Here is a 27944-nt window from a genome sequence, read left to right as displayed (position 1 = left end):
CACACTGGGAAGGACCCCTCTGGAGGGGAGGGGCCCTTGTTCTCTGCTTCCTGCCTCATCTCCTGAGTGTCTACTGTGCTCTCTTCCCCGTGTCTGTCTGTCACACACACGCACACACACTGCCACTATCCAGTGGGGATGGCTTCCTCGTGGGGAGCACTTTTGGAGCCGCAACTTCTCTGTGCCCCTGGGCCCCATGACTGCTGCAGGTGGAAGTTGGGAAGGGCGAGGGAAAGAGGGGACGTCATGAACGTGCACAGAGAGGAAGTACCTTCTCTTCTTTTGTGTGAAGTTAAACATGGTTGGATTCAGGATGAGCTCCTGGATGGGTGGAGATTCTACATCAGCCTATGAACATTGTTAGCTGATGTTTCATAATATACGAAAAACAATCTGTGATAAAGTAAGTTTTGGAAATGTTGGAGTAAACAGATTTAGGCTGGTTTATTTTAAGACAGAAGCTTTAAAAGTAAACTTTGGTGTCTATGTCTAATTAGAAAAGTAATATACATTAATTTTAAATTATATAACATACAGAAAAATATAAAGAGAAACCCCCAAACCACTGATAATGTCATAAGCTACAGATGTCATTAATTTTGGAAATAATTTTTAATAAGGATTTTATTTATTTACTTTTAGAGAGGAGGGAAGGGAGGGAGAAAGAGAGGGAGAGAAACATCAATGTGCAAGAGATACATCGATCAGTTGCCTCTCAAACGCTCCCTACGGGGGACCTGGCCCACAACCCAGGCATGTGCCCTGGCTGGGAATCAAACCTTTCGGTTTGCAGGCCAGCGCTCAATCCACAGAGCCACACCAGCCACAGCTAAGAAATAGTTTTTTATGTTTTACTTTTCTTGAAGTTTAAGAACTTCCATTGCAGTGAAAAACAGCTTTCTGTAGGTGATGTTTTCTAAACACTGGAGGATTTTGTACAAATTGGTACTTAATACATGTACCAAGTAAGGTAAGGGAGGATTCCAGTGCCTTATCTTTGGGGGATTTTTCAAGACTGTAGTTAAAAACCCCTACCTCTGAAATGATTTGGGTGAATCAAAAGCAGTGGTCTTCAAACCTCAACATGCTGAGACCTGGGCCTTTGGCTAAAAACTCAGATTCCAGGGCCCTGGTTGCAGAAGCTGAGGCAGGTGTCCTTCATACAGGACTTCTCAGGTCGTTTGATGTGCTCATGTGCCCCACTGCCAACGTGCACTGTGCATTCCCAGGGGTGGAGGAGAAAGAGTCCTCACTGGTTTCCTAAGCTTATTTGACCACAGAAGTCTTTTGCAAAGGAACACCTGTTAAGAGCTGTTGGAACACTAAAGTTCCATAGTTTGAGAAACACTACCTCAGTGGGCCCCGTGTGGGGGTTGCTTTCTAACTTGCTGTGAGTGTGAGCTCTGGCAAGCTGTTCAGTCATTTTGGGCCTGTTTCCTCCTCTATGAAAATGGAGAAAATATTCAGTCTCTCATTCGTCGATGAGGATGCACTAAGTAACCTAGAGTGGAGCCAAACAAACCCATCTTGGCTCTCCATTTCTTCCTTAGGAAGCCTCTCCAGGGGGAAAACTGACTGGCACACCTAGTACATCGCGTGGCACATGGTAAGTGGTCCATGAATACTCAGTCAACTGAATGAGCATCATTCCAGATAAAAAGAGAGGGACACAAACGTTGATATAAAAATGCAGTTTGGCGATTGCCCTTTGCTAAGATACAGGTTTCTGAAAGGCTCAGAGTAGACTGATCATCATGCAGTTGGCCACTTACACAGAGCTACCGAGGCTTCAAGTGGAGTTGTGGAATATTTCATGGCACAATTTGTTCCTGGATCCCCACTTAGGGACCCATCGTCTGAAGCGCTGGCCAATTAGCTAGCAACACAGGGCAGAGTTTCAGCAGATGCTTTAATACAATCAAAACAACTCAGAGATGGGAAACAACCGCACGGAAGGCAGAATTGCTGGCATATTTGGAAGAGTGCTTGGCTAGAGAGTTGCCAAAGACAAGATTTTGCCCAAAAAAGGAGACCAGCCACCTGAAGAGCAACTTCGGCTGATCTCGTGGCACAGTAACTCAGAAGGGAGAGCCTTTGTGGGTGCCGTGTGCGTCCTCGGGAAGAGCGCCGACTACCTGGGGGCACGTGACCTCGCTGGCAGAGGCCTTGAGCAGACCCGGCCCTAAAGAACACCAGGTGTCCGTGGCAGGCCTCACGCTTCACGCTCCCACCAGGGGTTTTATTTTCCGTGCTGACTGCAGAAAGTAGCACCATATCCAAACAGAAGGCAATGAAACCTTCTAGAACAGCATGCACAAGTTACAAAACATGCAAAAAGGAACGATGGAACTTTTCCCTCCTAAATTTCCTTAATTGCATTTTCAGCCCACAAAGGACAGTTGCTTCCCCTGAACTTTTCTGTGAGTAGACGTACGATCCCAGGGTCACTCCTCTACACCAGTCAGCGGCAGGACACTGGACTGAAAGCTGACTTCCGAAAGGATGCTTGCCAGCACACACAGGGGTCCCCATGGATATCACCACAGTGTGTCACTGCTCTTCTCAGCAGTGGGGCACCAGGAGGGGGAGAACCTACGACCTCACACTCTGAGAGGCCCTGCCTCGGACGTCAAGGATGACGTCGGGCTGGGTTGCAGTGGGGTGGTCAGCGTCAAACAGAAGAGCTAGGAAACCTGTGGGTAACCTCAGGTTACTTTTCAGAAAAGGATCATTGTAAGGAGAGAAGTCCCAGGCCTCTCTACCAGTTTCCCTTTTTCCATTCCAGAACTCAGAAGCATCGTTCTGTGCATTCCCATCAAGACAACATGGAAGAAGAGCTTTCAGAGCCAAACGCCAGCCTCCAAGAGATGCCATGATGGATAAGAGGAGAGTCAGGGGAGTGACGCCGCTGACTAGGAACGTTCATTCCCGGGACACACGTGAACCATGGAGCTGCCTGGACACATGACAGAGCACAGCTACTTCCACACGGGAGCGGAAAACAACCCAAGCACAGCACTGCTGCTCACAGCAATTCCTGCTCCCCTGTGGCCTACAACAAAGATAGGGTTTTTCTTAAACCAGGGATTGCAATGCACTGTTACTTAAAGCACCCAAAAGAATCTTCATACGTCACAAGGCAAAGGCAATATCCTATTTTTGAAGGAACAGAATGCATAACACCATCTATTTGAGGTTCAGATTATTCCTACCAAAAGACCTGAGATACCAAGCCTGCCTAGTTATTTAGTTTGTTGGTAAGTCTCCTTGGAGTAATCCATCTTCGTTTTCCAGTTGAACAGCAGTCTAATTCGTGCCGTTGCTCTGAGAATCTACGACTGAAGCCAGGAGTTCACAGGACGCCTGCTGCACACGAACGAGCCCCGGGAGCCGACTCAGCGGACATGTGCAACCACATGCACACCCTGATTCTCACTGACCGGGCTGATTCAAGTGAGATAACTTTGGGGCACAGAATTTCAGCCCGATATAATAAGATGTGCTTTATGTCATCATGAAGTTATAAGAAAAAAGGAAAAGAAGCTTAACTAGCTAGCAGGTGCTCATTACCACCCGAGAACAGTTCTTTCCTTCATAATCCCGGGGCTCAAGGCCCTCAGCGCTTCTCCACAGACACTGGCCTCCACTGCTGTGGGACAGTCAGGGATGAGCTGCCTGCCCCTGAGGGAGGGGCTGGCTCATCGTCTACGTACCCTGTTGAAGCCTGCGTGAAGAAGAGGGAGGACTGAGGCCTCTTCGTGGTCGCCCGATCTGCAGTAAAGCAGAAAATGTGGTCACTCAGCAGATACAAACCAGGATTCCTCGCACTGAAACATGGAGAGAGCAATGAGGCGACCGTGGTGCTGGCCCCCTGAGTGGCTTCCTGACAAGCATGTGCCCACAGGGTACACCTGCCCTCAAGGACCCAGACCCCCACATCTGACTTCCAGATGCAAAAAAGGACCAAAACAGTGAAGAGAAAACTAGCAGCGTGCCTGAAGGCCTGTCAGCGGCTCTCTCCAGCCTGGGGCTGCCCTCTGGAGTTGGGGCAAATGTAGGGGAGCAGTCTCATAGAGGGACAAGGTAGGTGCAGCACTCATCCCAGAGACTGCTGTCCTCTCTGCCATCCCCAAACCTTCTGAAAGCACAACTCCCACTGCCCCCCTCCCCCGCCACCAAGACCTAGCAGGGTCCACCTTTCAACGTGAGGAAGACAACAGCCATGATAAGCTGCCTCAGCCAATAGCCAAATGAGAAAGACTTGTCATCACTGATGCCAAGTTAGAAAGGAAGAGGGGAAAACAAAAATTGACCATTACCATTCATTTCATGGGAAGGTTTCCTGTACTGAGCCTACAGCTGGGTCTCAGAACTCAGTGTGAGAACTCATGGGGGCGGAGGGGGGGGGCGGTGTGGGTTGGCTTGTTGTGAAGACAGGCTGGGCTGTCACCATTGTGAGAGAGAAAAGACTCCCCGAGACATGCTACATATACCTTGGAAAACAGGGAAGAAAAACGGAACAGAGGGGATTGCATGGAGGAGCAGATGGAAAACAGGAAGAGAAATCCCAGTGTTTATTTGTGGCATTTCTTGTCCAGGGAAAAGCTGCCCTCCCTAACTCCCTTTCTCCTCGGGACTGAAGGTTCCACCTTTGCTAACTGATAAATCAGGATGGGTACAAAATGGCTTCTCAAGGTATTAATAACGTTCTATTTATTATTAATGTTTATTTCATAAGCTGAGTGGCACAAACTCAGTATTCATTTTTATCATTACTCTCTCCATCTATGAAACCTCTTATTAAACCATAGGGGAAAAAGGGGAAAAATAATAATAAGCCACAGCAAACCATAACTCATCAAGGACAAGCACACACTTTTGCTGTATGAGTAGGAAATTAAAAGAGTGCCTTGTTCTTGGGCCTGTGGAATCAGCCAGGCTTGGGGGGGTGTGCCGTGTGGCCTGGTGTGTTTCTGGTGTCCATGCCCAGGGTCCCTGAGGCCCCAGAAGATAAAACATCAGCTGGAAGAAGGATGACTGCCCATCTCAGCTTCCCTCACTCAGTCCCCTGAGGTGCCACCTCCCACCAGGAAGGAACTAATGGGGACAGTTTCTTCATTTTCCTTGCCCCACAGCCCATGGAAGGTATCAAAGTGGACTCCTAACATGAGACTCGAGGCGTATCAGGTAAGGAGAAGTCTTCGGTCAGGCCCAAACTTTGGGGCCAGGACTCCCCACTGCACCAACATGCTCTGCAGTGGAGAATTTCAAGTCTCCCCTGGCTCCGGCTACTTGGGGTGGAACCTAAGCTCTCCTGAGTGACTGGCCCATCAGCTCCTGCCTTGCAGAATCTGTGCCATTTGCCACAATGCGTCCAAGTCCAGTGGATCCTAGGCCCGCCTTTTAGATCTTACTCTCTCCAAAGCAAATGATGGCTGTTAAGTGATTGGAACCCATTTGATACTTGCAAAGATCCCCTCCACTGTGGTTTGTACAAACACCTCTTTCCTTCTAGATCTTCCATTCTAAGTGTCCGCCATTTCAGACACTAACCCTGGCAGACCAGTTTCTCACCCCACAATCTCATGCCGACAGCTTAATCCCTCTTTCCTGCCTTCCAGCACTGGCACGCAACCTAGTCCTGCCTCTAGCCACATAACTGTCCCCAAATGTAAACTGCACATCCCTTTTCTTGCAGTGGATTTACAAATGCGCCTTCTTGTTCTCATGCTACCATTTGTTTCTTCTTGAGCAAGCCTTCTCCCAGCTCTTCCCCCACCCCCGTCTCTTTTCTTTAAAGAAAAAAGATAAGCTAGAATCACGTCCTCTCCAGATCTCCTCCTCCGCAGACTTTCTATTCATGTCTAGCATATAATGAAGTACCCACTTTTTCCTGAGATGTATGAATATGAGGTAACAGCAGTGAGATGTGACAGAGAGAAAACTTACAAAACAAAGAAAACCCCCCCAAAGCATGATCTCAAGTTGGTGCCGCGGGGCCGAGGACATGCCCATTGCTTTGCCAGCTCCAAAACTGGATTACATCAGACAAATGTCTCAGAAAGGACAGCACTATTTCCAGCAGGGGTGGGAGGTGCGCTTACGCTTGTGAAACCACCGCGAGGATCACCGTGTGCTCCGAGGGGTTTGTGGCCCGGATCGACCTGCAACAAGAAGGTGCCAAGTCAAACCAGGTGACCTGGGCTTTGCTACATTAAACCAATGCGAAACGGCATCCCCCTGAAAACCCATGGCACAAAAGCAAATCTTCCTCTAAAGAACAAGTCTGGTGTGTCACCAGTACGGCACCACGAATGCTGTACACCTGGAACCAACGTACGATGGGATGTTAACTGTAATTGAAAAACGTTACACAATTGTAAGAAGTGTACCGCATGAATGAGAGATGTTCACAATGAGGGGAACTGGAAGGCAGGGGGTGCATGGGAACGGTGGGAACTCTCTGTACTGTCTGCACATTCTTCTGTAAACCCAAAATTTCTCTAATAAACAAAGTCTATTAAACTAAAAAACAAAACAGGATAAGTCTGGAAACACGTGGAAGACAACAAAGAAAGATGCCCTTGTGGATTAGGACGATCTCTTTGTGTTATTTAAAAAAAAAAAGGATTTTTTTTAACTCCCAGGCAATTATCCAGCAAGTCAGATCTGCCAATTTTCCACTTCAAAAACCAGCAAATCCCACTTAAATTCCATGTTTTCTGATTGAAATTCCACCCTGCAAAACAATTGGCAATCCTACAATTCTCTAGTTATCAGTTTGTACTTGGGGAGGTAATTGGGTTGGATCTTTTCTCTTTTAAAATAGTAGATAGTCCAGAAAGTTGACTGACCTTATAATAAAGACAGAAAGCTCTCCCCGGTAGCTGGATATACGCATGCGGGTTACCATGTATTAAATGGTGCACAGAGCCCCCCCGGCTTTCCAGTGGCCCTGCTGTTCGCCCTCAAATACTGTAAACAACTGGGTCACCAACTGGGGCTGAGAAATGTTGCAATATGGCAACTGTCATCACTGCGACCACCTGTTCATAGTTAGTTTATTCCCTAGGAATTTAGCAGGATCATAACACATAGGGATGAAGAATGTGGAGGTCAATGAGTCTCCTTAGAAAATGTGCTGTGACTGCTACAGTTTAGACTTGCACTGTTCTGGTCAAGGGTCCTGAAATGGATGAATTCTAATAAAGTGCCACACACTCGAATCTTAGCACAAATGAGCCTGCTCACTCTGACCCCCTCCTGGGCCTGGCCTCTGCTTATGTTGAGATGCCTGGAAAGAGAAACACTGTCTTCAAGAGCAGAGGGCTCAGGGCTGCTCCCGAACAGTGTGTGAAGCAACAGATACTTGTTTTTCTCCCTAGCTGCTGGGACTTCAGACCGTCTCCTCTTGAACATGTGTGTTCTAGCGCTCCCCCAGGGACAGCCAGCTTGTATTGCTTCAACTCCAGAGTTTCCTGACCTTTCTCAAAAAGTGTACCTTCCCCATTTCCTATTCCTTGAGACCTCATTCTATGAGGGTGAAAGGCTCAAGAACACGCCCCATATTCCTGGGAAGTGAGGGTTTCCCTGGAGGATGGATGGTGGCTGAATGACAAGGACCTTTGCAGACAAGGCCGTAACAAACTGCGAGGCCGGGGACTAGTCAGTAGCCCTCCGGCAGGAGCACCGTCTACTTTCCATGCAGCACACAGAACGGGGTTGGTAAGGTGACACTACACGCATTTTCTGCTTAGTAGCCTATTGAATTCTCAGCAGAGATACCAGTTGGCACTAATGAAAAAGATGCACAATGTTTCAGGGCTGGGCTCTTGTCTCTCAGGAAACACTGAGCACTCCTCATCTACATTCAGCCTCTTCCTCCCCAGGGAGGTGTCAAGAGTACACTTCTGGGCTACATTCAAAGGGGTAGGCCTTGGGCAAGCAGCTCAAACTCTGTTATGAATATAACTGGGCTGGAGCACACACTTGCTCAGATTCTTGGAGATGGCGTCCATGTTTTGGGTAGCTACCTAATGCTTCCCTCTTCTCTCTCATTCCTCTGAAGGGACTTGTGTGGTCAGAGCCACCTGGACCTCTTCCTGGTTGAGAGGACTAAGGGGAAGCTGGGGACAGATGGGGCAGGGGTCCAGGGAAGTATGCTAAGCTATGATCCAGTCTAACTCAAAAGCCAGGGACCTTGGACCACAGAGGACAATAAAGAATGTGCATTTGCTGGGAGCACGTCCTGGCAGTCAGGCATTTGGGAATTGGGCCACGCTCAACGGCACCAGTAACAGTCGGGAAGCGCGCCAGCAGATGGGCACCTGGGGCCGAACCGCACAGACCGCCCTCTGCTTCTCCGCGCCGCTCAGACAGAGGCCTGCTTATTAGGAATAGAACTCCACTTCTTCACATCCCCGTGAGATTGCAAAGGTTACCCGCTAAAGTGGGCCTTTGCCTGAATTAAAAGAACTCTTCCCATTAATTTCTTATTTTTACATCTGGAGCTTGTCTTAAATCATTCTATGTATGCACCAAGGACTGTGGTATTTTTACTACAAAATCACGTAATTAATGTCAGTCAAGACCAAGAAAAAGTAGTTATAAAGAATCCAATTCTACTCTGAAAGTCATTTAAAAAGGAAAAATTATTTTAACTACTAAAAATATTCCCCAAATAATTTGATACATTTTATTTATTAATATGCACAATAAATAGGCAAATATTCCTATGCAGAAAGATAAAATTACTTGAGACCAGTTGACATTTTAAAATAGGTTCCTTAACAGTTTGGAGAGTTCCAGCCCAGATGGAGGCATAGGTAGAACCCCTTCTCTTCCTTGCACAACTAAAAGGAGGATAACAACCAATCTAAAATCAATAAACAACCAAAAGTGCCAGAAAATCAAACTGCGTGGAACTCTGACAACCAGGGAATTAAAGAAAAAATCAACCAGAACTACCAGATTGGTTAAGGCGAATCACGCAGGCAACTCAGAAAAACCACAGGGAGGTGCCTGAGGGGCGAGGCTGACTGGCGAGCTTGGGGAGCTGCAAAGGAGGGACTGACTTAAGGGGAAAACTGAGACTCAGAGCTGACTGTGGCCTATGGCTGGGGCTGCTGCAGGTGGGAGACACTTCAGTCTGACATGAGAGTCTGTTGGAAAGTGCGCTAGAGAGACTAGCAGGCAAGCTGCATCATTCCCTCTCTGGCCCCTCCCCCACAGGCAGCAGAGCAAAGAGGGGTGAATACCTAAGGCCCCGCCCCCTTACAATCTATTAGCTGTGCCAAGACAAAGAAATACGGCCCAAATGAAAGAACACAGCAAAACCTAAGAAAGAAAACTAAGTGATGAGATTGCCAACCTGTCTGATGGAGAATTAAAAGCCCTGGTAATCAAAATGCTCACAGAACTGATTGAACTTGGTCAAAAAATGAAAGATACCCAAAATGAAATAAAGCAAAATACTCAGGGAACTAACAGTGACAGGAAGGAAACCAGAATTCAAAGCAATGATTTGGAACAAAAGGAAGAAATAAACACCCAGCTGGATCAGAATGAAGAAACATTTTTCCAAAAAAATGAAGAGAGGCTGAAGAACCTCTGGGATAACCTGAAACGTTCCAATATCCAAATTATAGGGGTGCCAAAGGAGAAGAACAACAGCAAGAAATTGAAAACTTATTTGAACAAATAATGAAGGAAAACTTCCCCAATCTAGTGAAGGAAATAGACTTCTAGGAAGTCCAGGAAGCCCAGAGAGTCCCAAAGAAGCTGAACCCAAAGAGGAACACACCAAGGCACATCATCATTAAGTTGCCCAAGATTAAGACAAAGAGAAAATCCTAAAAGCAGCAAGAGGAAAGGAGAGAGTTACCTACAGGGGAGTTCCCATAAGGCTATCAGCTAGTTTCTCACAAGAAACCTTACAGGCAAGAAGGGGCTGGAAAGAAATATTTGAAGTCGTGAAAGGCAAGGACCTACACCCAAGATGACTCCATCCAGCAAAGCTTTCATTTAGAATGGAAGGGCAGATAAAGTGCTTCCAGATAAGGTCAAGTTAAAGGAGTTCATCAACACCAAGCCCTTATTAATATGAATGTTAAAGGGACTTATCTAAGAAAAAGAAGATAAAAAATATAAACAGTAAAATGAACAACAGACTTACAATTATTAACCAATGAAACTAAAAGAAAAACAATGAAAACAAAAACTAAGCAAACAACCAGAACAGGAAGAGAATCAGAGAAATGGACATAACACAGAGAGAGCTCAGTGGGGAGGGGGAAGGGAGGGATGCGGGGGCGGGGGTGGGGGCAGAGGGGTGGAAGGTACAGGGAAGAAGAAGCATGGTTAGTAGGTATAAAATGGATGGGAGAGATAAAAATGGTATAGGAGAGAGGACTCAAAGAACTCATATGTACAACCCATGGACATGAACCAAGGGAGGAAAATGCTGGAGGGTGGGGGCGGCAAGGTGGAAGGGGGATAAAGAGGAAAAAATTAGGAAAACTGTAATAGCACAATCAATAACAAATACTAAATAAAGAAACAAATAAATAAAATGGGCTCCTAAAGAAAAAGTCTTCTCTGGTAAACTGAAAACTGCCCAAGAACAGCACAGCGACACATGCGTGAGGAAACTCCTCTCAGGCTCCTTGTCTCCTGGCACCCAGGTGCTCAGAAGCCACGCCCCTACCTTTCATTTCATTTAATACTTTCAAGAAAACTCCAGCTCCATATGTAATTGGAGTCTGGCCTAGCCTCGAATTTAATTAGTGACTTCTTCCTGTCTAGCTTCAAAGCATTCCGCTTCTGCTAAATGGATCAGTTCACCCAGAGCTAACTCTTAGGACTGCACTTATTTACGGACTGGCATGCGTTTCCTCCCCAGAGCACAAGGTTTCTGGAAACAAGTCAGGGCAGGGGTAGAGGGGCGGGCTCGGATCCCTGGATGATTTTCTGCTGCTGCAAAGTGGCTGCCTCGCTCCCTGACGGCTGTAGGATCCACCCATCTGAGTCAGGCAGGGAAAAAATGTATATTTCACACATTTCTGATGCTCATTTTGGGACGGAATAATTAACATTAAAGTATCTGGTTTGCATCCAAACCATAGCTGTATAATAAGAACTGTATGAATTTTAATGCTTTTTTGTGAAATATGAGCAATACTCAGGGGGAAGACAATCCCAAAGTTTTCAGTGGTGCCTGCTCACACCTCTAAATTCATCAGAACTCAAATGTGGAAAAATAGAAAAGGTGAGATAAATTTATAGGAACTAGAGCTTTCATCACAGAAATCTGAATATACTGCTTAAGAACACCAACTCATATTTTAGAAACATTTGGGATGGAACTAAAGACATCGACAAATGATTTTCATTCTAGGCTGTTAAAGGGCTGTTATTAAGCACATTAAATTAAGGAAGGCACCTGCACACAGCTTCTGCATCAAAGTTTCGAGTTTGTCTGTGATCAATGACGATAATTTCATGATGTTTATCTAGAAAGCACTCCAGGGCTGACTCTGGAGTCCGGGCGATGTTGCACCGGAAGCCGGCTCTGTCGCAGGCCCACCAGAACCCGTCGCTCTGACTGTCCTCTTTGGCGAAGATCAGGAGAACCTGGAACACACAGAAAACAGTGTTTTGACAGAAAGCATTGCCCTTAGAGACTGTATTAAAAACAGGCCTCTGGTATACTGATTACAAATGCAGTCCCTGGAGGGAAGCTACCTGGGTTCAAATCTCAGCTCCTCCAACTGGTTCCAGTGTCTTTGAACAGAGCATTTCCTCTCTCTGGCCTACCGTGTCTTCACTGCCAAGCAGGACAAGAGCAGTGCCACCGGTGCAACAGCCTAGTTGTGGGACTTGAATGAGCACACAATAGGTGCTCAATCCCTCTGGTGGAAGTGGCAATTTAAAAAAAATTCCTAAGTGACTTTGCTTTGAAACAGATTAAGCAGTGAAATTATTAACAGGATAATTAACACAGGTTAGACAAATGCTCACATATACACCCATTTGGACCCAGTGCACGTGGCGTTTGCCTCACAGTAGTACCTGGAGGCCGCCCACCTCTGTGAACCTAGCACTCACATCCATGTAAAGTCACAGGAAAGGAAGGGAACTCAAAACCACCTCAAAAACTAATTCTGACACTCAGCCCTTGCCGGAATCTGGAATGAATGGTCATGAAAGATGAAGCTGCGGGGGCCAACCTGAGCGCAGCCCCAGTACTGGTGCTCCCCTCACCAGCCCTGGGCTCCGGGACCCAGATTCTCCGGCAGCTGGGCAGCAGGAGACAGCCTCGCCCTCTGCTACATTAACAAGGGAGCTACGTGAACAAAGTCACCCGGACTTGTTCATTTATTTCTTTGTTTATGGTCTATCTTCTCCACTAGAATGGAGCTTCGGGACAGCAAGGACCTGCCGGTCTCCTTCCCTGTGACACCCCGAGCCCAGCGCTGGGCCGGCACTTACGACTAGCTGCTCAGGAAACAACTGAGGGGTGACAGGACAGCTACTCGTAGGGGTTTCTGCAAAATGCAACAGGCATTTACTATTAATAGGAGTAAGACTACATCACAGCAACAGGCCCAATAAGAAACCCATAATAATCTCATGATATCAATAAAGCATTTCATATTTTTCACTATCGACTTCTGGCTTAAACAATTAGGAAGGAAGGATAGTTTCTCAACATGAAGAGATTTCAAGCCACTAGCCAATATCATTCTTCATGATGAAACACTAAATATGTTTCATTTAAAATCAGGAACAAAAAAAACCTGTCCAACTATTATATCTTAAAAATGCTTTGTTAATTGAAAATTGGCAACATATAAAAAATGGACACAATAACATAAAAAACCTCATGTACCCATTACCCAGCTTCAGCAATAACCAGCTCCTGGCCCAGCTGGTTTCATCTCCACCCCTATCCACTCTCCCAACTCTTGTTTAACTTCTGCAAATCTTGAACATCATATCATTTCATCCACATGCATCTGCTAAAGATAAAGGCTCTTCTCAAAAAGAAAAGGCAATGCCATTTCATACCTAACCCTCTCCAGTAATTCCTTAACATCAATAAATATCTGGCTGTATCATAAATGTCATTTGTTTTACTGTTGTCTCAAAGCTATGTTCCAGAAAAATCATCCTTTTCAGCACGATTTGTACATTTTCTTCTTTAGTATGTGGCTTGAAATCACAAGCCAGTAACACATGAGGCAGCCACTTATTCAGAGCCCTCTCTGGGCATAAGTCAGTGACTCCTCAGTCCAGGGTGTTCCTAAAACTTCAGCCGCACAGCCACTTCTAGGAAGGAGTGGGAGGTGGGGCATGGCCTCATGGATTTTGCTAGTGAAGAGAAGCCCCACAGATGAAATCATTAGCAAGGGAGCTACATGAACAAAAGCAGGTGGAAGAAACTGCTCTCTGCCTGCAGTCAATAGCCCTTTAATCATGCAGCTGTGCTACTAACATGAGAAATCTGACATGCAGAGCCTAAGAATCAGAAAAGGTGATGAAATTTCTTGTCCCTCATCTCTTTGGCTGAATTGTGGATGGCTGGACAAGAAGCTCACCCCTTTCTGTTTCCTTCATACCACCATGGCTTAGGGTTGACTAATGCAAGAACACAACGGTATTCCGTTGTTGGACGTCACTACAGGTATTCACCTTGCCTGTCTAATGTGTCCTTAAAAAACTGGACAGTTCCACCTTCAGAAAAATAATGTCATTTTCAAGAAATATTTCCTCAGTATCTACTCTGTACCAGACACTGTTTTCAATTGCTTGGAGTATGCCGATGAGCAAAACGAAGACTCCTTGCTGTGCCATAGTGGAGGGACAAACCATAAATAACAGGTGCAATAAATCAACAGATGACATGGAATGTTGAAAGCGGTAAGTGCTGAGTAAAAACTGTAGGGCAGGGTAAGGGGGTTGGAGTGGCTTGCTGGTAGCAGTATTAAGGAGGGTGGTTGGGGTAGGTTTCACTGAGAAAGTGACATACAAGCAAATGCTTGAAAGAAACAGAAAAGCAAGGCAAGCTGTTATCTGAGGAAAAGCATTCCAAGCTGAGGGAGCAGTTCCAGTGGCCTCTACAATGGGATACTTGCCTGCTGTGTTCAAGGAACTGTAAGGAAGCCAGTATGACAGAGGGGAGGGTGAGAGGTTGAGAAGACTGAAGTTCTCACTGTAAGAACTGTCCATGATCACGGTAAGGCCTTATGGGTCATTTTAGGACCTTGAACTGGATTTCACATGGAAACTGGCAGAACTGATTGAAAGGGGGGCATTGCCTTTACCATGCCCTGTTATTTGCTTTATTTCTGATGCCTTCATGTCCAGAGCCTGACTGACCCTGAAGAGACAGCAAAGGACTTGGGAATGCACTTTTCATGTGCAAACCAACCCAGAGCCATAGCCTACCACCTCATTTATCAAGCTCCAACATTCAGGCCCACTGTCCACCTGCCCTATTGTTCTAGGGCAAGGTAACAGATAGCTAGCGACCACCCCTAGGCCCCAGACTCCCTGAAATGACTGAGACCAGCCAAACCAGCTTACCCTGCCTCATCCATCTCTTCCCACAGAAACCACAATAAAGGCTCTTGCCCACATTTCCCCCTTGCTCTCTCTGCCTCGGGACCAACCCTGACTCTTCTCGCTGTGGTCCTGCTTGTTGTGGCACATCCCCCGCTCTTGGGAGCTGTGAGGGACAAACTTCTTCTCAATGACATCTGTTGATCTGTTGGCCTCATCCTACCTGAATGATAATAAAACCTACATTTTAAAACAGGAGTATTCATATTATAAAAGCACTCACTAGAGAGTTTCTTTGGGTAGAATTTAAAATTCTTTCCACATAAAATATTCAGAAAGATGACTTTTCAATAACTAAGCAAAATGAAAATCTTTTCTATGCCTTAGTGAATTATAAACTCCTAAGTCTGGATCAGCTTCCAACATTTTCTCCTCTGTACTTCCAATGCCATAAAACATCCCCAGAGTTCCTTGAATGAGTGTGCAGGTTTTTCTGCTGGCATCGCTTCCTCTGCGGCAGTTCGCCCTTTCCATCACAACCATTCTCCTCGTTTATTTCCACAAACCTGTGCTGACTACTGTCCTCTGGTGACCTGTCTAGAATCTCTCTAGAGCAGCAGTGTCCACGTGCCCACGGTGGGCTATTTCTCCTCCAACCCCACTTACAGTGGATTCAAATCTCACTCCTGCCACGACCATTTTTCATTTCCTTGCTGCACTTTCACGTTTGTTGGCTGGTTCCTTCTTTCAACGACCTGTTTTTGTGCAGTGTCCTGGGTGTGGTCGTGGAGCCACATGGTGGCGGCACTGCACACTCCTGTCTGGGCTTGAGCCAAGGACCAACCAGGCAGAGGCCAATCACAGCAATGCTGGAAAGCGGGATGCAACTGGACCCTGACCACGCTGCACGACTGTTATTTACAGAGTGCTTTGTGGGCTGAAGTGGCAGCAAAGTGCCTACTTTATATAATTACTCTTTGATAGCTAAATTAGAACAAAACTTTCCTCTGGTGAAGGCTAATTATGACAAATCACTTTGTGCATAAAACTAGCATAAAACTAGCTTTCCCTTAACCTAAAGATGACAATGTAAATGTTCATTATTATTAGTGTTCTTTAAATAAGGGTATGCCCTACACATCTCCAAATGGATTACAAATATCAACTCTTAAACATCCAATTTTCAGAATACTAGTTTGGGCTTTAAGCAAAACTGGGTAACAAGGAGCTTCCAGAATCGACTGCATGTATAGATCATGTAAGTTGTGTCTACATCGTACTAAAGGACTGACCAATTTGATCAGAGAAGGGGTCAATTCAGTTGGCCAAAAATGGCTCAGAAGCCTCACCTGTCCCTAGGAAAGTGATGCAAATAACAGCTAAAGTGTGATGAGAATTTTCTGAGGGCCAGCCCTTTCTATATTAGAAGTGCTTTAGATATGTTATGCAGTAACCCTTCATCACATTCTTTGGAAGTAGACATTACCTCCATTTTACAGATATGGAAACTGAGGCTGGAAATGGTTGAGAGACTTGCCCACAGCCACACGGCTAGCACGGTCTGAACGGAAGTCAGCCTGACCCCGGAGCTTGTGCAATCATTGTGTTAAGTAACCTCCTCTCTGACAGTTTTATTTTTACCCCCTAAGATATAGGACCAAAATTCCAACCCACTCTGTGGTTCCACCAAATTGGCTGGGTTAGGCAGAGGACACCACCTGGTGGCAGCATTAGGGCTGACCCTAGGGACACGCTGACCACGGTGAGTTGCTGAGTCTCCATCACTCAGCAGCCCCACTTACTATGTGAGGAACAGCCCCCCAGGAGGCCACATGATCTCTACTATGTAAACTCTCTGATACATAACAGTTCCAGAAAAATCCATGTCCACACAAGATGGAAAAATAAATGTTAAAGGGAAGTGCTGCCTTGGAGGAAACAGCGCAGGTCACAGCGGTGAGACTCCGTTTCCCAGTCCAGGTGGAAAACCCAGTGTGAGGGGAGCGGGAAGAGCACTTGAAGTGGAGACACGGCAGCTCTGCACACCGGGGAGGAGCTGTGCTTCAGGCATTGCAGCCGAAAAGGCCACTTGATTTTCAGATGTTATTATGTTGATATGAATGTAGTGCCTCATAATATTTCCCCTACAAAAGTTCTTATCTTCTTGCTAAGACTGGAAAACATGACTTTTACTGTGAGTCACAGCTACTCACCAGGAGAGACATGCTCTACAATCCCCTACTGCGCTCCCCCCAACACTTCCACCCACTCTGCTCCTGACAGTGCTCCAGCCAGCTTGCACGGGGTGGAGCCCCACGCTGCCTGTGCTCACAGGGGAGCAAATTTCCCCTGGTGAACTCCCAAACCATCCTGAGAAGTTCTTATCAAGTTCCTCCCAAGCCCTAAGGGCTCTGGTTGATGTAGCTAATTAACATTTTTGGGATTCCAGTGAAGTAACAGAATAGATATTTTCCTCCAAGGGAGCAAAAAAACAAAAACAAAGGCTCTAGGATGTGGTATGATTTTTTTAAAAGACAGTTGTAATGTCAGTAGGAAGAGCACAAAAACACTTAACTACATATCGCTGCCCCCCAAATTAGAGCATTTGGAATAACGAAACTGACTGACCAGACCCCTCTGGGTTGTTAGGGAGCATCATGCAGTCTTTTTGCCCCTGGCCGGCACCCGCAAGGATCCTTGAAGATGTGGGTACTAAACAGATTCTTGCTGAATAGGTCAATGAATGAAATTCTACATTTGAATGAGACCAAGTACTAAGGTCATCTTTAGTTCTAAGTTTCTTATCTTTAAAAAAAGAATCTCAATTATTCGCTCCCTCACTCAGAGAAGGACTGCTGACCACTTGTACCTGCTGTCCTTTGGGGCCAAATTCATGTGACCACACCGGGCAGGTTTCCAGCCGCACTGGAAATATTCAAGCTCTTGCCCTGGGTGGTAGGCCTGTGGTGTTTCCTTTACTATTACATTTTTATAGCTTGTAAGTACAAGTTAGAAAACATTTTGTATGTTTTAGTATACCTAATGAATCCAAAATTACAGTTGTGTTCCAGTGATGAGGAGTGGGGCTGTTAAGGGATATTTACATCCTGCGCAGGATCAGATCATGTCTGAGATGACAGAAATACAGTACATTTGAGATTTGGTTATAAAATTTGATTGCTAAGCATACATATTAAAAAATAAGGGTAACCACTAAAAAAATAGAAACATAACCTCTAGCTTCTAAAAGAGAAAATAAAAAACAATTCTGAAAAATCAATTTGATAAAAAGCAGAAATAAGAAAAAAGGAAAGAAAAAGGGTAATAAGACAGAAATTACAAGATAAGACTAACTGTATCAGTAATCACACTCAATGTAACTGGACAGAACTGCCTTATCAAAAGATAGATGGTCAGAGTAAGTCTTAGAAAAAAAGTGCTATGTGCTGTTTAAAAGAGGCATAATTAATATAAAGTTATAACAAAAGCTGAAAATGAAAGACAGAACAGGATATACCAGAAAAAATGTTAATCAAAGAAAGCTGATCTGGCAATATTACCAACAAGTAAACAGAACTTAAGGCAAAAGTTTCAAGAGTCACACTCCATGATAAAAGGGACAGTCACCAAGAATATACATAATCAAGAATACAAATTAACCTATGGACTCAAAATATCAGCAAATGTTAACAGATATTGACAAATCTACTGCCATAAAAACTAATAAATCACGCAGTCAAAAATTAAGATAAAGGTGGCTTGAAGAGTTAAATTCATAGTTAAATTAATTCATGAATAGAGAATCCTGTATTCAACAGAGATACATATTTTATAAAAGCTTTTTGTGGGATATTAATTTCAAAACCATCTATATGATAGCCACCAAACAAGTTGCAACAAGTATTAAAGAATCAGTAACAAGGGCATCAGAGCAACTCCGAGGAGGAAGGAATGTATGGATCTTTTCAGCAAGTAGAGCTGAAACAACTGGACATCAGCATGGGGGGCGGGAATGACCCTTGACCGGTATATCACATCACACACAAAAATGAACTTGAGATAGATGACAGATCTACAATGAAAACTTAAAATGTTTCTAGAAGAAAAATTATCTTCTCAACCTGGGAATAGGTAAAGATTCCTAGAACACAGAAAGCAATGACCATAAAAGAAGTGATAAATTAAACTATCAAAATTAAGAATTTTGCTCAAAAGCCAGACATGAAAATGAATAGAACAGGCACAGGTTAGAAGAAAATATTCTCCAAATCTGACAATGAACTTGTAATTATATATAAAAAACACCTACAACTGAATAACTTTTAAAAAGTCAACCCAAATGAAAATAGGCAGAAGGTTAACCAAATATTCACAAAAGAAGATAAAAATAGCTAATAAACAAATTAAAAAGTGTTCAACAACATTGGTCATGAAGAACTGTAAATTTAAATAACCATAAAAGAGTATTACTCAGCCACTAGATTAGGTAAAATTAAAAGACTTTACATCAAATACAGCCAAGAATTTGGAGGGACCAGAACTCTCATATTGTTTGTAGGGCTATAAAATGGTACAACCACTTTGGGAAAAGATCTGGGAGTACATTATCTTATAAAACTAAACACAACATTATTTTGGAGGTTCTAGCAAGACAATTAGGCAACTAAAATAAAAGGTACACAGATTAGAAGGAGCAAGTAATGGCATGATCTTGTATGTAGAAAATCCTAAGGAGTCTACAAAAAACTGTAAGAGCTAGTAAGAGTTCAACAAGGTTATAGAATACAAGATCAATACACAAAAAATTGTAATTCTATACACTAATAACGAACAACCCCCAAAAATGAAGAAAACAATTCCATTTGCCATACCATCAAAAAGAATAAAATATTTCAGGAATAAATTTAACAAAAATATGAAAGACATACACTATACACTAGAAACTATCAAACATTGTTGAAAGAAGTTAAATAAAATCTAAATAAATAGAAAGACATCTATGTTAATGGATTTAAAGACAAAATTAGCATATTAATAATCCCAAAATTGATGTACAGATTTACTGCAGTTAGTATCAAAATTTCAACTGCTCCCCTCCACTCCAAAATTAACAAACTGGTTGTAAAATTCATATGAAGATGCAAAGGACAAAGACAGTCAAAACAATCTTGAAAAATAAGGAGAAGTTTAGGGGACTCACATTTCAAAGCTATAATAAGCAAGACAGAGTGGCACTGGCATATGACAGACATATCAATGGAATAGAATTGAGAATCCAGAAATGAACCTTCATAATTATTATGGTCAATTGAATTTTGACAAAGGTTACCAAAACAACAACAGGAAAAGAATATTTTTCAACAAAAGCTGCTAGGACAACTAGATATCTACATGCAAAAGGATAAAGCCCTACCTCACATGAAATACAAAACCTAACCCAAAATAGACCATAGAGCTAAAACTATAAAACTCTTAGAAGAAAACAAAGGAATCTGGGACCTTAGATTAGGCAACAGATTCTTATATATGAAATTGAATAATGTTAAGTAAAGAAAATTTCCAGAATGAGGCCTGTAGCTTGTTACCTTTCAAATAAAGCTTAAAAATATTCAAAACAAAATATTATGAATGAATGCATACACATGTGGAATAATTATATGAATACCTATCATAATCAACTTCTGAAGAGAGAGGTTAACTTTTAGGGAGGCAAAGGAATAAATAAGGACTTAAACAGTATCTGTAATCTTTTGTTTCTGGAAAAAATCAGACAAATAGGATATACTGTTAATATCTGACAAAAGTGGATATGTCTATATACATGTACTTTTATGAATGTTTGAAATACTTTACAAATTAATGAATTACATTTTTAAAAGGATGAGACTTCCTTATCAAGAGCATGCATTGCCAGTAATCACAGGGCAAAAATGAAAGTAAATTAAATGAACAGATCTAAAAAACTATACTAATTAATCCCAAGAAATATTCTGGAAGTTGCTTTGAGAACAGATACTGTTAATGGATCCTTCATCACTGCCTTTATTCCAAATGGACTACAGAGTATGTGTGTCCAGAATGACTACGGGAATTTTCCACTCGTTTGTATTTTGCACAGATAGTTGTGGCTTATGTTTATTTTAGTAATTTCTTTCTCTCTCTCTGCTCTTAAGTTTGTTTTCAGCAAATTTTCCCAAGCTTAAATCTCTTCCTTTTGTTTTCTTTTTCCTTTCCCAAGATTTGCATTTCCTTTTTCAAGCAACGGTAAAACATTATTTTCTTTTCCATTCGCTCATAAATCAAACAGTACATTTCCTTGGTTGGTTTTCACTTTCATCTACAAGTTGGTTGATTTGTTTAGTCCATCTCTGCTGCATCTTCACTCATCCCAGGTGCAGGACAAGCTCCAGGCGCTAACAAGCTACAGTTTTCACAGGGAGGAGGTCACTGACTGAGGCCCACCATGACGATGTGTATGCAGAAGGGGATTTGACGATCATCCAAGAGGGTACAGGCCCCTTTCATACATGCTTCTCTGAAGGGACCATGGGGAGCTGGAGGGAGGACGCACTTCCTGTTCCCTCTGTGTTACAGGGCCCAGAAGGCTGCTTGGCTTAAGCCACACAGGACAAGAAAGAGGACCCTTTTGTCATTTTCTCTTCCCAGCCAACAACAGCAGTCATCCTTTACTGGTCATCTTCCATAGCCCAGCAGCCTTCTGGGCACTCGATGCTCTTCCATTTAACTCATAATCCCCATGGGAGAAGCATTATCATCTCCATTTGCACACAGGGCACTGGGTAGAGAAGTGGAGCAACACACGCAAGGTCACACAGCCGGCTAAAGGGAGAGCCAAGGTTCACACCCAGCTGTGGCCCAGGGCAAAGCCCCGCCCTCTACCTCACGTGATTCTTCCCTTTCTGGTTGTAGCAGGGTATGCGACAGACCAGTCTTTTGGTGGAAGAGTTGTTCTCCCTCACAATCCATCATGCAGTTATATTTATACAATTTGATTCCTTGAGTGTGACATTAACAAAAGCAAGCAAGACACACACATACACACACTACATGTTATGTACAGGCATGTATGGAGGGGCAAGGGCGGCTGTCTGCCGGAGTACCAGAAGGGGCTCCCCAACACTGCTCATATAACATGCGCTCTGGAAGCGCAGCCCTCACTGAGCAACGGAGGCGTACCTGGATAGGATCCTGCGTCAGTCTCATGGGCCCAATGCGTACCTCCGCAGGAGAAACCTGCTAAATAAAGGACAGCACATGAGATGTTTCGAGCCTGAAACTACAAGAATTGACAAATTCTTCCTTACACAGGATATTACACATGTCACTTTGCAGAGGATCCAGTTTATTGATCTGGAGACAGTTTATAAAATGCCATGTATACACCATCCTGGTTTCATAAAATACACAACATTTATATGCACTAAAAATGTCTAGGAGGTTATATCCCCCAAATGCTAACTTATGGGATTTCAGGTTATTTTTTCAGTTTAAGTTCATGGACTTTTACAATGAGCATGTACTGTTTTATGGAAGACAGCAACTCAGCTCAGTAATGACTTACAGAGCACCTACCACATGCTGGGAGCCATGCTAGGCTGTTATTCTGAAATTTCAAGACACTAAAAATCCCTCTCAAATGTGGAAGATAAAGTATTTCTGTGGCTTAAGAGGTGTTCCTATATTTAGATCTTATTTTTCTTATCTTCATGTTTTAGTATGGGGAATACACAGCTTACTCTTACCCATGCTTACCAAGGATAAATTATTCATTTCCATTGTAGCTCCTCAAATAAATACCACACCATGACCACTAGAGACTAAATCGTGCCCCAAGACTCCGGGAATGAGCTAAGATGCTCGCTGGCCAGCACCTGCCAACTCCCTTTGGCTGCAAGCACAAAGCCAGCATGTGCATTTTTAATCACTGTACTTGGACGTCTAGAAATGACTTTTCTTTCAATAATTGGATTGAAGGCCTTGGCCTCACCTCCATGGATCCAGTTTTGTTTTTCCCTAAGAGGCTGCAGTCATTTTGCCACAACTTGGAAGGTTATCCTGCATTCAACACATGTCGCTGGCCCATCAGCCAGACGGGACGCCTTCAGCAATTCACAGGACCACAGATACCGCAGTGGCCCAAGGGTCAGAAGAGGCTCCATCAGTTAAAACACAAACAGGAAAATCAGCACTTTCTTTATACTTTGGAAGACTAAAAATTTTACCTTTCTCCTTTCTTTCCCTTTGCCCATGCTTAACTCCTGATGTTGTGAATTTTCTCTAACACATCACCACAAGTTGCTGGCATTCTTTTCATTCTTTTCCTCTGTAAGGTTGATAAGCCCCACTGCACCCCAGCATCATCTGTGAAGAAATGACACTGGGGACTTTGGCCTCTCACCAAACAGGCCAGCAGAAAACTCGGAGAACCCTCTGATGCCATGCATCCAAGGCTCTGGGCCTCCGTGAGGGGTTCACAGGTCGGCCACGCTGCGCTCTCCTGCTCTACTAGGCAAGGGGGCCTTCCGACGACAGTGGGTCCTTTCAGCAGGCCTGGTGCAACTAAACCCAGCTGTGGGCCTTGAGTCCCTAAGCCCTTGGACCAGTGACAAGTTCCTACAATGTTTCCCTGCTGTCTTCAGGTAACAGCGACAGGCTCCAGTTGAGTGCCTCACTCTCAGGCTTCTTTTCTCTGAGCAAAGCAATGTCCTGCAGGGGTTCTGTGCTGACGCCAGCGCCAGTGTGCGTGTGCGGCCCGGGAGCCATCCCACCGGGGGAGGACTGTTGTCAGGCCTTCTGCGTAACTGCGCCTCTGGCCCCCTCCCAGCTCCGCCCTAAACGCGGTTTTTATTGTCAGAAAGAGACACTCTCCTTCAATAGCAGTGCAACTGCCAGAATTTTATTCAACTAAAAAGCTATTGATTAATAAGTGAAACCAATTTGATGCAGTAAGGTAAATCTGATCGATAATCTGAGGTATCTTTTTCATTTCCCTGTGCTCTCTCTTGGGTTCACTGCATCCCCAACACGAAGCCCCTCCAACAAGACCACTCGTTAGTGGCTTCTCCAGCAAAACTGGCTCCCACAGAAATCATCCAGGGGAAGAAAATAAACAAAAGAAGAAATCAGTAAGAGCTTAAAAGGAATAAAGAAGTAACTCACTTTGGAAGGCCGAGACTAGGACAAAGACCCCTGCTAGAAGGGCCCAGGCTGTCCAAAAAATAGCCCTAATTCACGCCTGACCAAGGCAGTCCTGTATGCTTTGTAGGACATTAGTATGTGCACGGGCCGTCTTAAACTCTGCCAGCAGGACACCTCGTGATGCTGGGAAGCCCCCTGAAGTCCCAAGCATTGTGCCAGGCACTTTCACACGAGTGACCTTAGGGGAAACAGGCAATGGCCACTGAGGGACAACGTGGAATTTGAAAGGCAACACTCAGTGTAGAAGATTGTTTTCCTGCCAGAAGACAGGAAGGACCCACTTTCTCCACAGCCACCGGAGTTCCCTGCCTGGCGGAGCCCAGGAGAGGAACCTCGAGGCTGGTGGACCCTCTCTAAGACCCCTACCCTTCCCCCTCTATGGGTCTCCTCCCACCTCACACCTCCACTGCCAGCCGGGGCCTCGGTTTACACCAGCTCCTCTAGTCTGATCCACGTTCTGCTTCGTGTCTCTTGGCTTGCCTTTTCCTTCTTAGTCTGTGCTCCCAGTCATCTGACCTTGGCTTCTGTGTCCAAGAAAGGACAATTATCCCTGAAACCCTGGAAACTCTCCTCATTGGCTATGAGGGCTGGCGCAAGGCAGTGACCAGCAAAGGAAATTCTGTAGCAGGTACATTCACAGACAGCAGTTGTCAGAGCAGTTTCAAGCAGGCGTCTTATTGCCTGCATTTCACCAATTTGTAAGAGCCAATTATGAAGAGAAACAGGAGACCATTTACTGATGTCTGTGTAGCCAAGCCAAGAGTCGCTACTTCAAAGGGTGAACTTTGAGCAACTGCAGATGCACAGATCCTCAATTAGTAGATTAGCCCTGATTCCAGGAAGTGACCAAGTGGGTCAAGAACACAGAAGCAAGAAGGGGGTGGGGCACAGGTAGTACAATTCCAGATCCGAGAGGAGCGGGGGATGGGACGACCGTGTGAAAAGAGACAGGCTTCCTAGACACTCTGACCACAAGGCTTGTCCCAGCAGCCGAATGAGGAAGGACTGCTGGCCGACAGTGCAGTGCTAACAGTCCAACAGTCAGAGTGTGTCAGATACTTGTGTGTCCATGGTAACACACACACATACACGTATACATGCAGCAGGGCTACCAATTCACATCTGGGCTCTTTAGGGGGAGAAAAGAGTCCTATTTTGTAGTATTTGCTAATTCTATGGTATAAATACTTTCACTTTAGCCTATCTCAAGCTGGCAACATAAGTCCGTGAGTGTGCAATAGGGAATACAGGTTTTCATGCAGAGGGTCTATGAGTGGCAAACCTCTTCCATCTTTGTTGATTTGCAGATGTCTATTGCTTGCTTTCGTTTGATAACTTAGCAAGATACAGAACTCTGGTTGATACACATTTTCCCTCAGAAGTTGAGAGAAAGAAGATAATAATTCTGGTTTTTGAAAGTGGGAGGATTCAGGGAGGCTTTGCGCAGATGAGCAGGTCATGAAGACTCGGAAGATGCAGACACTGGGCTGGGGGATGCAACGTCAGACTTCAGGAACAACCCGAGCAAAGGTGCGGAGGGACTAGCACACAGGCGCAATGGGGGAAAACAAGATTGGGGGAATTGGATTAACGAGCATGAGAGTAAGGCTGGGAGGGCTGGGGTCAGCTCCGTGGAGGAGATCGAAAGGAACCTCCTTTTTATTCGGTAGCTCCAACCACAATGCTGGGTTTTGAGCAGAGGATTAACAGGATTTATGACTATGGGGAAATCAAACACTTGGTTTGCCTGCTTTCTGAGTAGACAGTAACAGATTTAGCAAAAACAAAACAAAGACACTGCTGTGAGTGGGAACTACAGCAGTGAAAGCAAGTCGGGAAAATATATCTCAATGATGAAGAAAAAGATTACCTAAAACCCACAGAGCTTGGCCTCCTTTCAATGGAGAAGAAGTGGCAAGATGAAAACCAGCTGATGCGGGGGAGGCGGCTGAAAGAGACAAAATCCCAGGAGGAGTCAGGTGTGCGTTCAGGTTGGCTAGCTTACCTGTCACGGCCCGCATTCTCTGGTGGGGAACGCCATAGCCCTAATACCTTCCACTTCAGGAAATTTGTTACATGACTTGGGCTGGACTTTAGAGCTTCCCTCGAACAACGATGAAGTGAGATTTCAGGAAGAAAAGTGGTAAGCTGGTAAGCCCTTCCTACCCCGTCTGCTCAGCACAACTCGCTCATATGCCCCCACTCTCTGAAGGCTGCGTGAGCCCCGAGGCGCCCCCGCAGAACCTGTGCCTGTCCTCTGCACGCCTCCTGCACTTCACAGCGATGCCTTTGTTACCCGTTCAAATAGCTTTCTCCTTGGCAAGACTGTAAGTTTCTCGAGGACACAGACTCCTTTTCACAATCTTATCCCCAGCATCTAGAAGATGCTAAAAAAAAAAAAATGCTGGTGTTCCACAAATAAATGGAATTGAATTAAACTGCCTAAGAGGACACAGATTTTACGTAACAGAGGCATGACGGAGCCTTCGTTTCTCCTGGCGCCCAGGGCACTGCTCTTCTGTCCTGCTCCAAAACTTACAGAATTCAGACTGTACTGCCCACCTTTCTGTGCTGGGGTTCTGGACTCCATTCTGATTTTGTAAAACAGATGATCAGGTACGGCAATCCCTGCTCACGTCCTGGTAGTCAGTCTGTCCCACTGCTAACAGGGTGGCCACCAGGACCAAGAAGGAAAGGGAGGGTATGCACGTGTGCTTTGTGGGGGTGGGTGGGGGGAGTTGTTCCATAATTTCCACCTCCCAACAACAAGCTCAAAGCCTGGATCTCCCCCACTTCAACCACTTCTACTCTGGAAGCCCCCAACCTGCCGTACTGAATGCTCACACACAGTGCACACACACAGAGCTCAGGTAAACCCGACTGCACGACAAGGGGACTCCACCGTAAAGTCCATTTTTCACTCACAGACGGGGCCAGCTGTGGGCTCAGGAATAGGCCTTTTAATGCCCTTCATCAACTCTGCTTGCTGCATTGTTAGCTCTGATTTTAAAATGATATTTAATTATCTTGGGATGTGTCCTGTCCATCCTTCATTCCCAAGCCAAATTTCTTTCTTTAATCCTCTGAGCTCTGGGTGAGCAAAGGTTGTATTTGACTTTTGCCTTTTTAATGGGCCCATGCCTGCCCTCTGGCTTCCCATCCAATGGGCCTTAGCACCGACCACGAGGCTGGACATCTCTCGCTCATCCTGGTCTCCGCCTCCCAGGCCCCCTGCCCTCACACATCCAGAATGCGTCCTCTGTCTCTTGTCAGCCAGGGCCCACCCTGGTAGTCGGCTCTGCCCTCATGCCAGCCTCAGGCCCTCACCAGCTTGGATTCTGGCCACTCTCTAGCTCCTCCAGGCAGCTCGCTGCCCCGACCTTTCACTGCCTGGCAGGTGGTCCTGAACCTTCCTACTTCCGATTCCCTGACCCAGAAGTCCTATATATCTGGGGGACTTCTAAAATGTCAATGCCAGGGTCCTATTTCAAACCAAGAGAATCAGAATCTGTAAGGATGCAGCCCAAACATCAGCACTTTTACATCTCCTCAGGTGTAGCCCAGGTTGAGAACCACTGGTCAATTCTTTAGAGTAGATATGTCTTAATATCAGACTCTGTTACATATTTGATTATTCAACAAATATCAGCAGAGCACCTCACCTAGTGAAAGGCACCCGAACCCACTCAGCCCAAGCTGTCACACCTGCACCCGGACACCACGGGACTTTTTCCAGATTCTCCCTCCAAAAACACAAGATTATCACTTAGGCCAGAGGAAGATCTACTCCTTCACATTTGATGACGTATTCCCCCCACACAGTATCCCTGAATTAGAGTCAAAATAAGTAAAATATGTCTTGTGTACTCTTTTTTGGATTACATGCTCACCACCCCCCCCCCCCCACACACAAGATTGCTCATATTCATACATAGTGGGCAATGCGGCCCTGAACTTCTGTTTCATGCTCTGCTGTTTCAACCATCACAGCAACTTGGCAGCATGACTTTTTTATCACATAAATACAAACATACAAATATCTACTCATCAAAATACAAACATAAAAGATCAACTTGATTTTAGAGTTTAAAGCTCCTATTCATCAAAAACAATCTCAAAAGCATAAAACTCTAAAAAAAAGAAAGGGACCTGTCGGCCCAAGA

General features: G+C 44.9%; 1 protein-coding gene across 6 annotated transcripts in view; it reads right to left on the bottom strand.

Moving 5' to 3' along the window:
* Positions 1-27944, bottom strand: part of PDE8B (phosphodiesterase 8B) — a 222423-nt gene that overhangs the window by 89453 nt on the left and 105026 nt on the right. For 3 of the 6 annotated variants that reach the window (XM_036020447.1, XM_028527169.2, XM_036020445.1), the window contains exons 2-5: positions 21760-21819; positions 11441-11631; positions 6105-6164; positions 3714-3771 (exon numbers count right to left, since the gene is read on the bottom strand). In XM_036020447.1, the coding sequence (XP_035876340.1) occupies positions 3714-3771; positions 6105-6164; positions 11441-11631; positions 21760-21819 (369 nt within the window). The remainder of the gene's footprint in view (positions 1-3713; positions 3772-6104; positions 6165-11440; positions 11632-21759; positions 21820-27944) is intronic. The other 3 variants (XM_036020446.1, XM_028527179.2, XM_028527188.2) reach the window with 2 other exon arrangements.

This window comes from Phyllostomus discolor, chromosome 3 (genome assembly GCF_004126475.2).
Source record: "Phyllostomus discolor isolate MPI-MPIP mPhyDis1 chromosome 3, mPhyDis1.pri.v3, whole genome shotgun sequence".
NCBI classification, from domain to species: Eukaryota; Metazoa; Chordata; class Mammalia; order Chiroptera; family Phyllostomidae; genus Phyllostomus; species Phyllostomus discolor.
The sequence above is the reverse complement of the archived record's forward strand: the minus strand, read 5'-3'. Positions and strand labels throughout refer to the sequence as shown.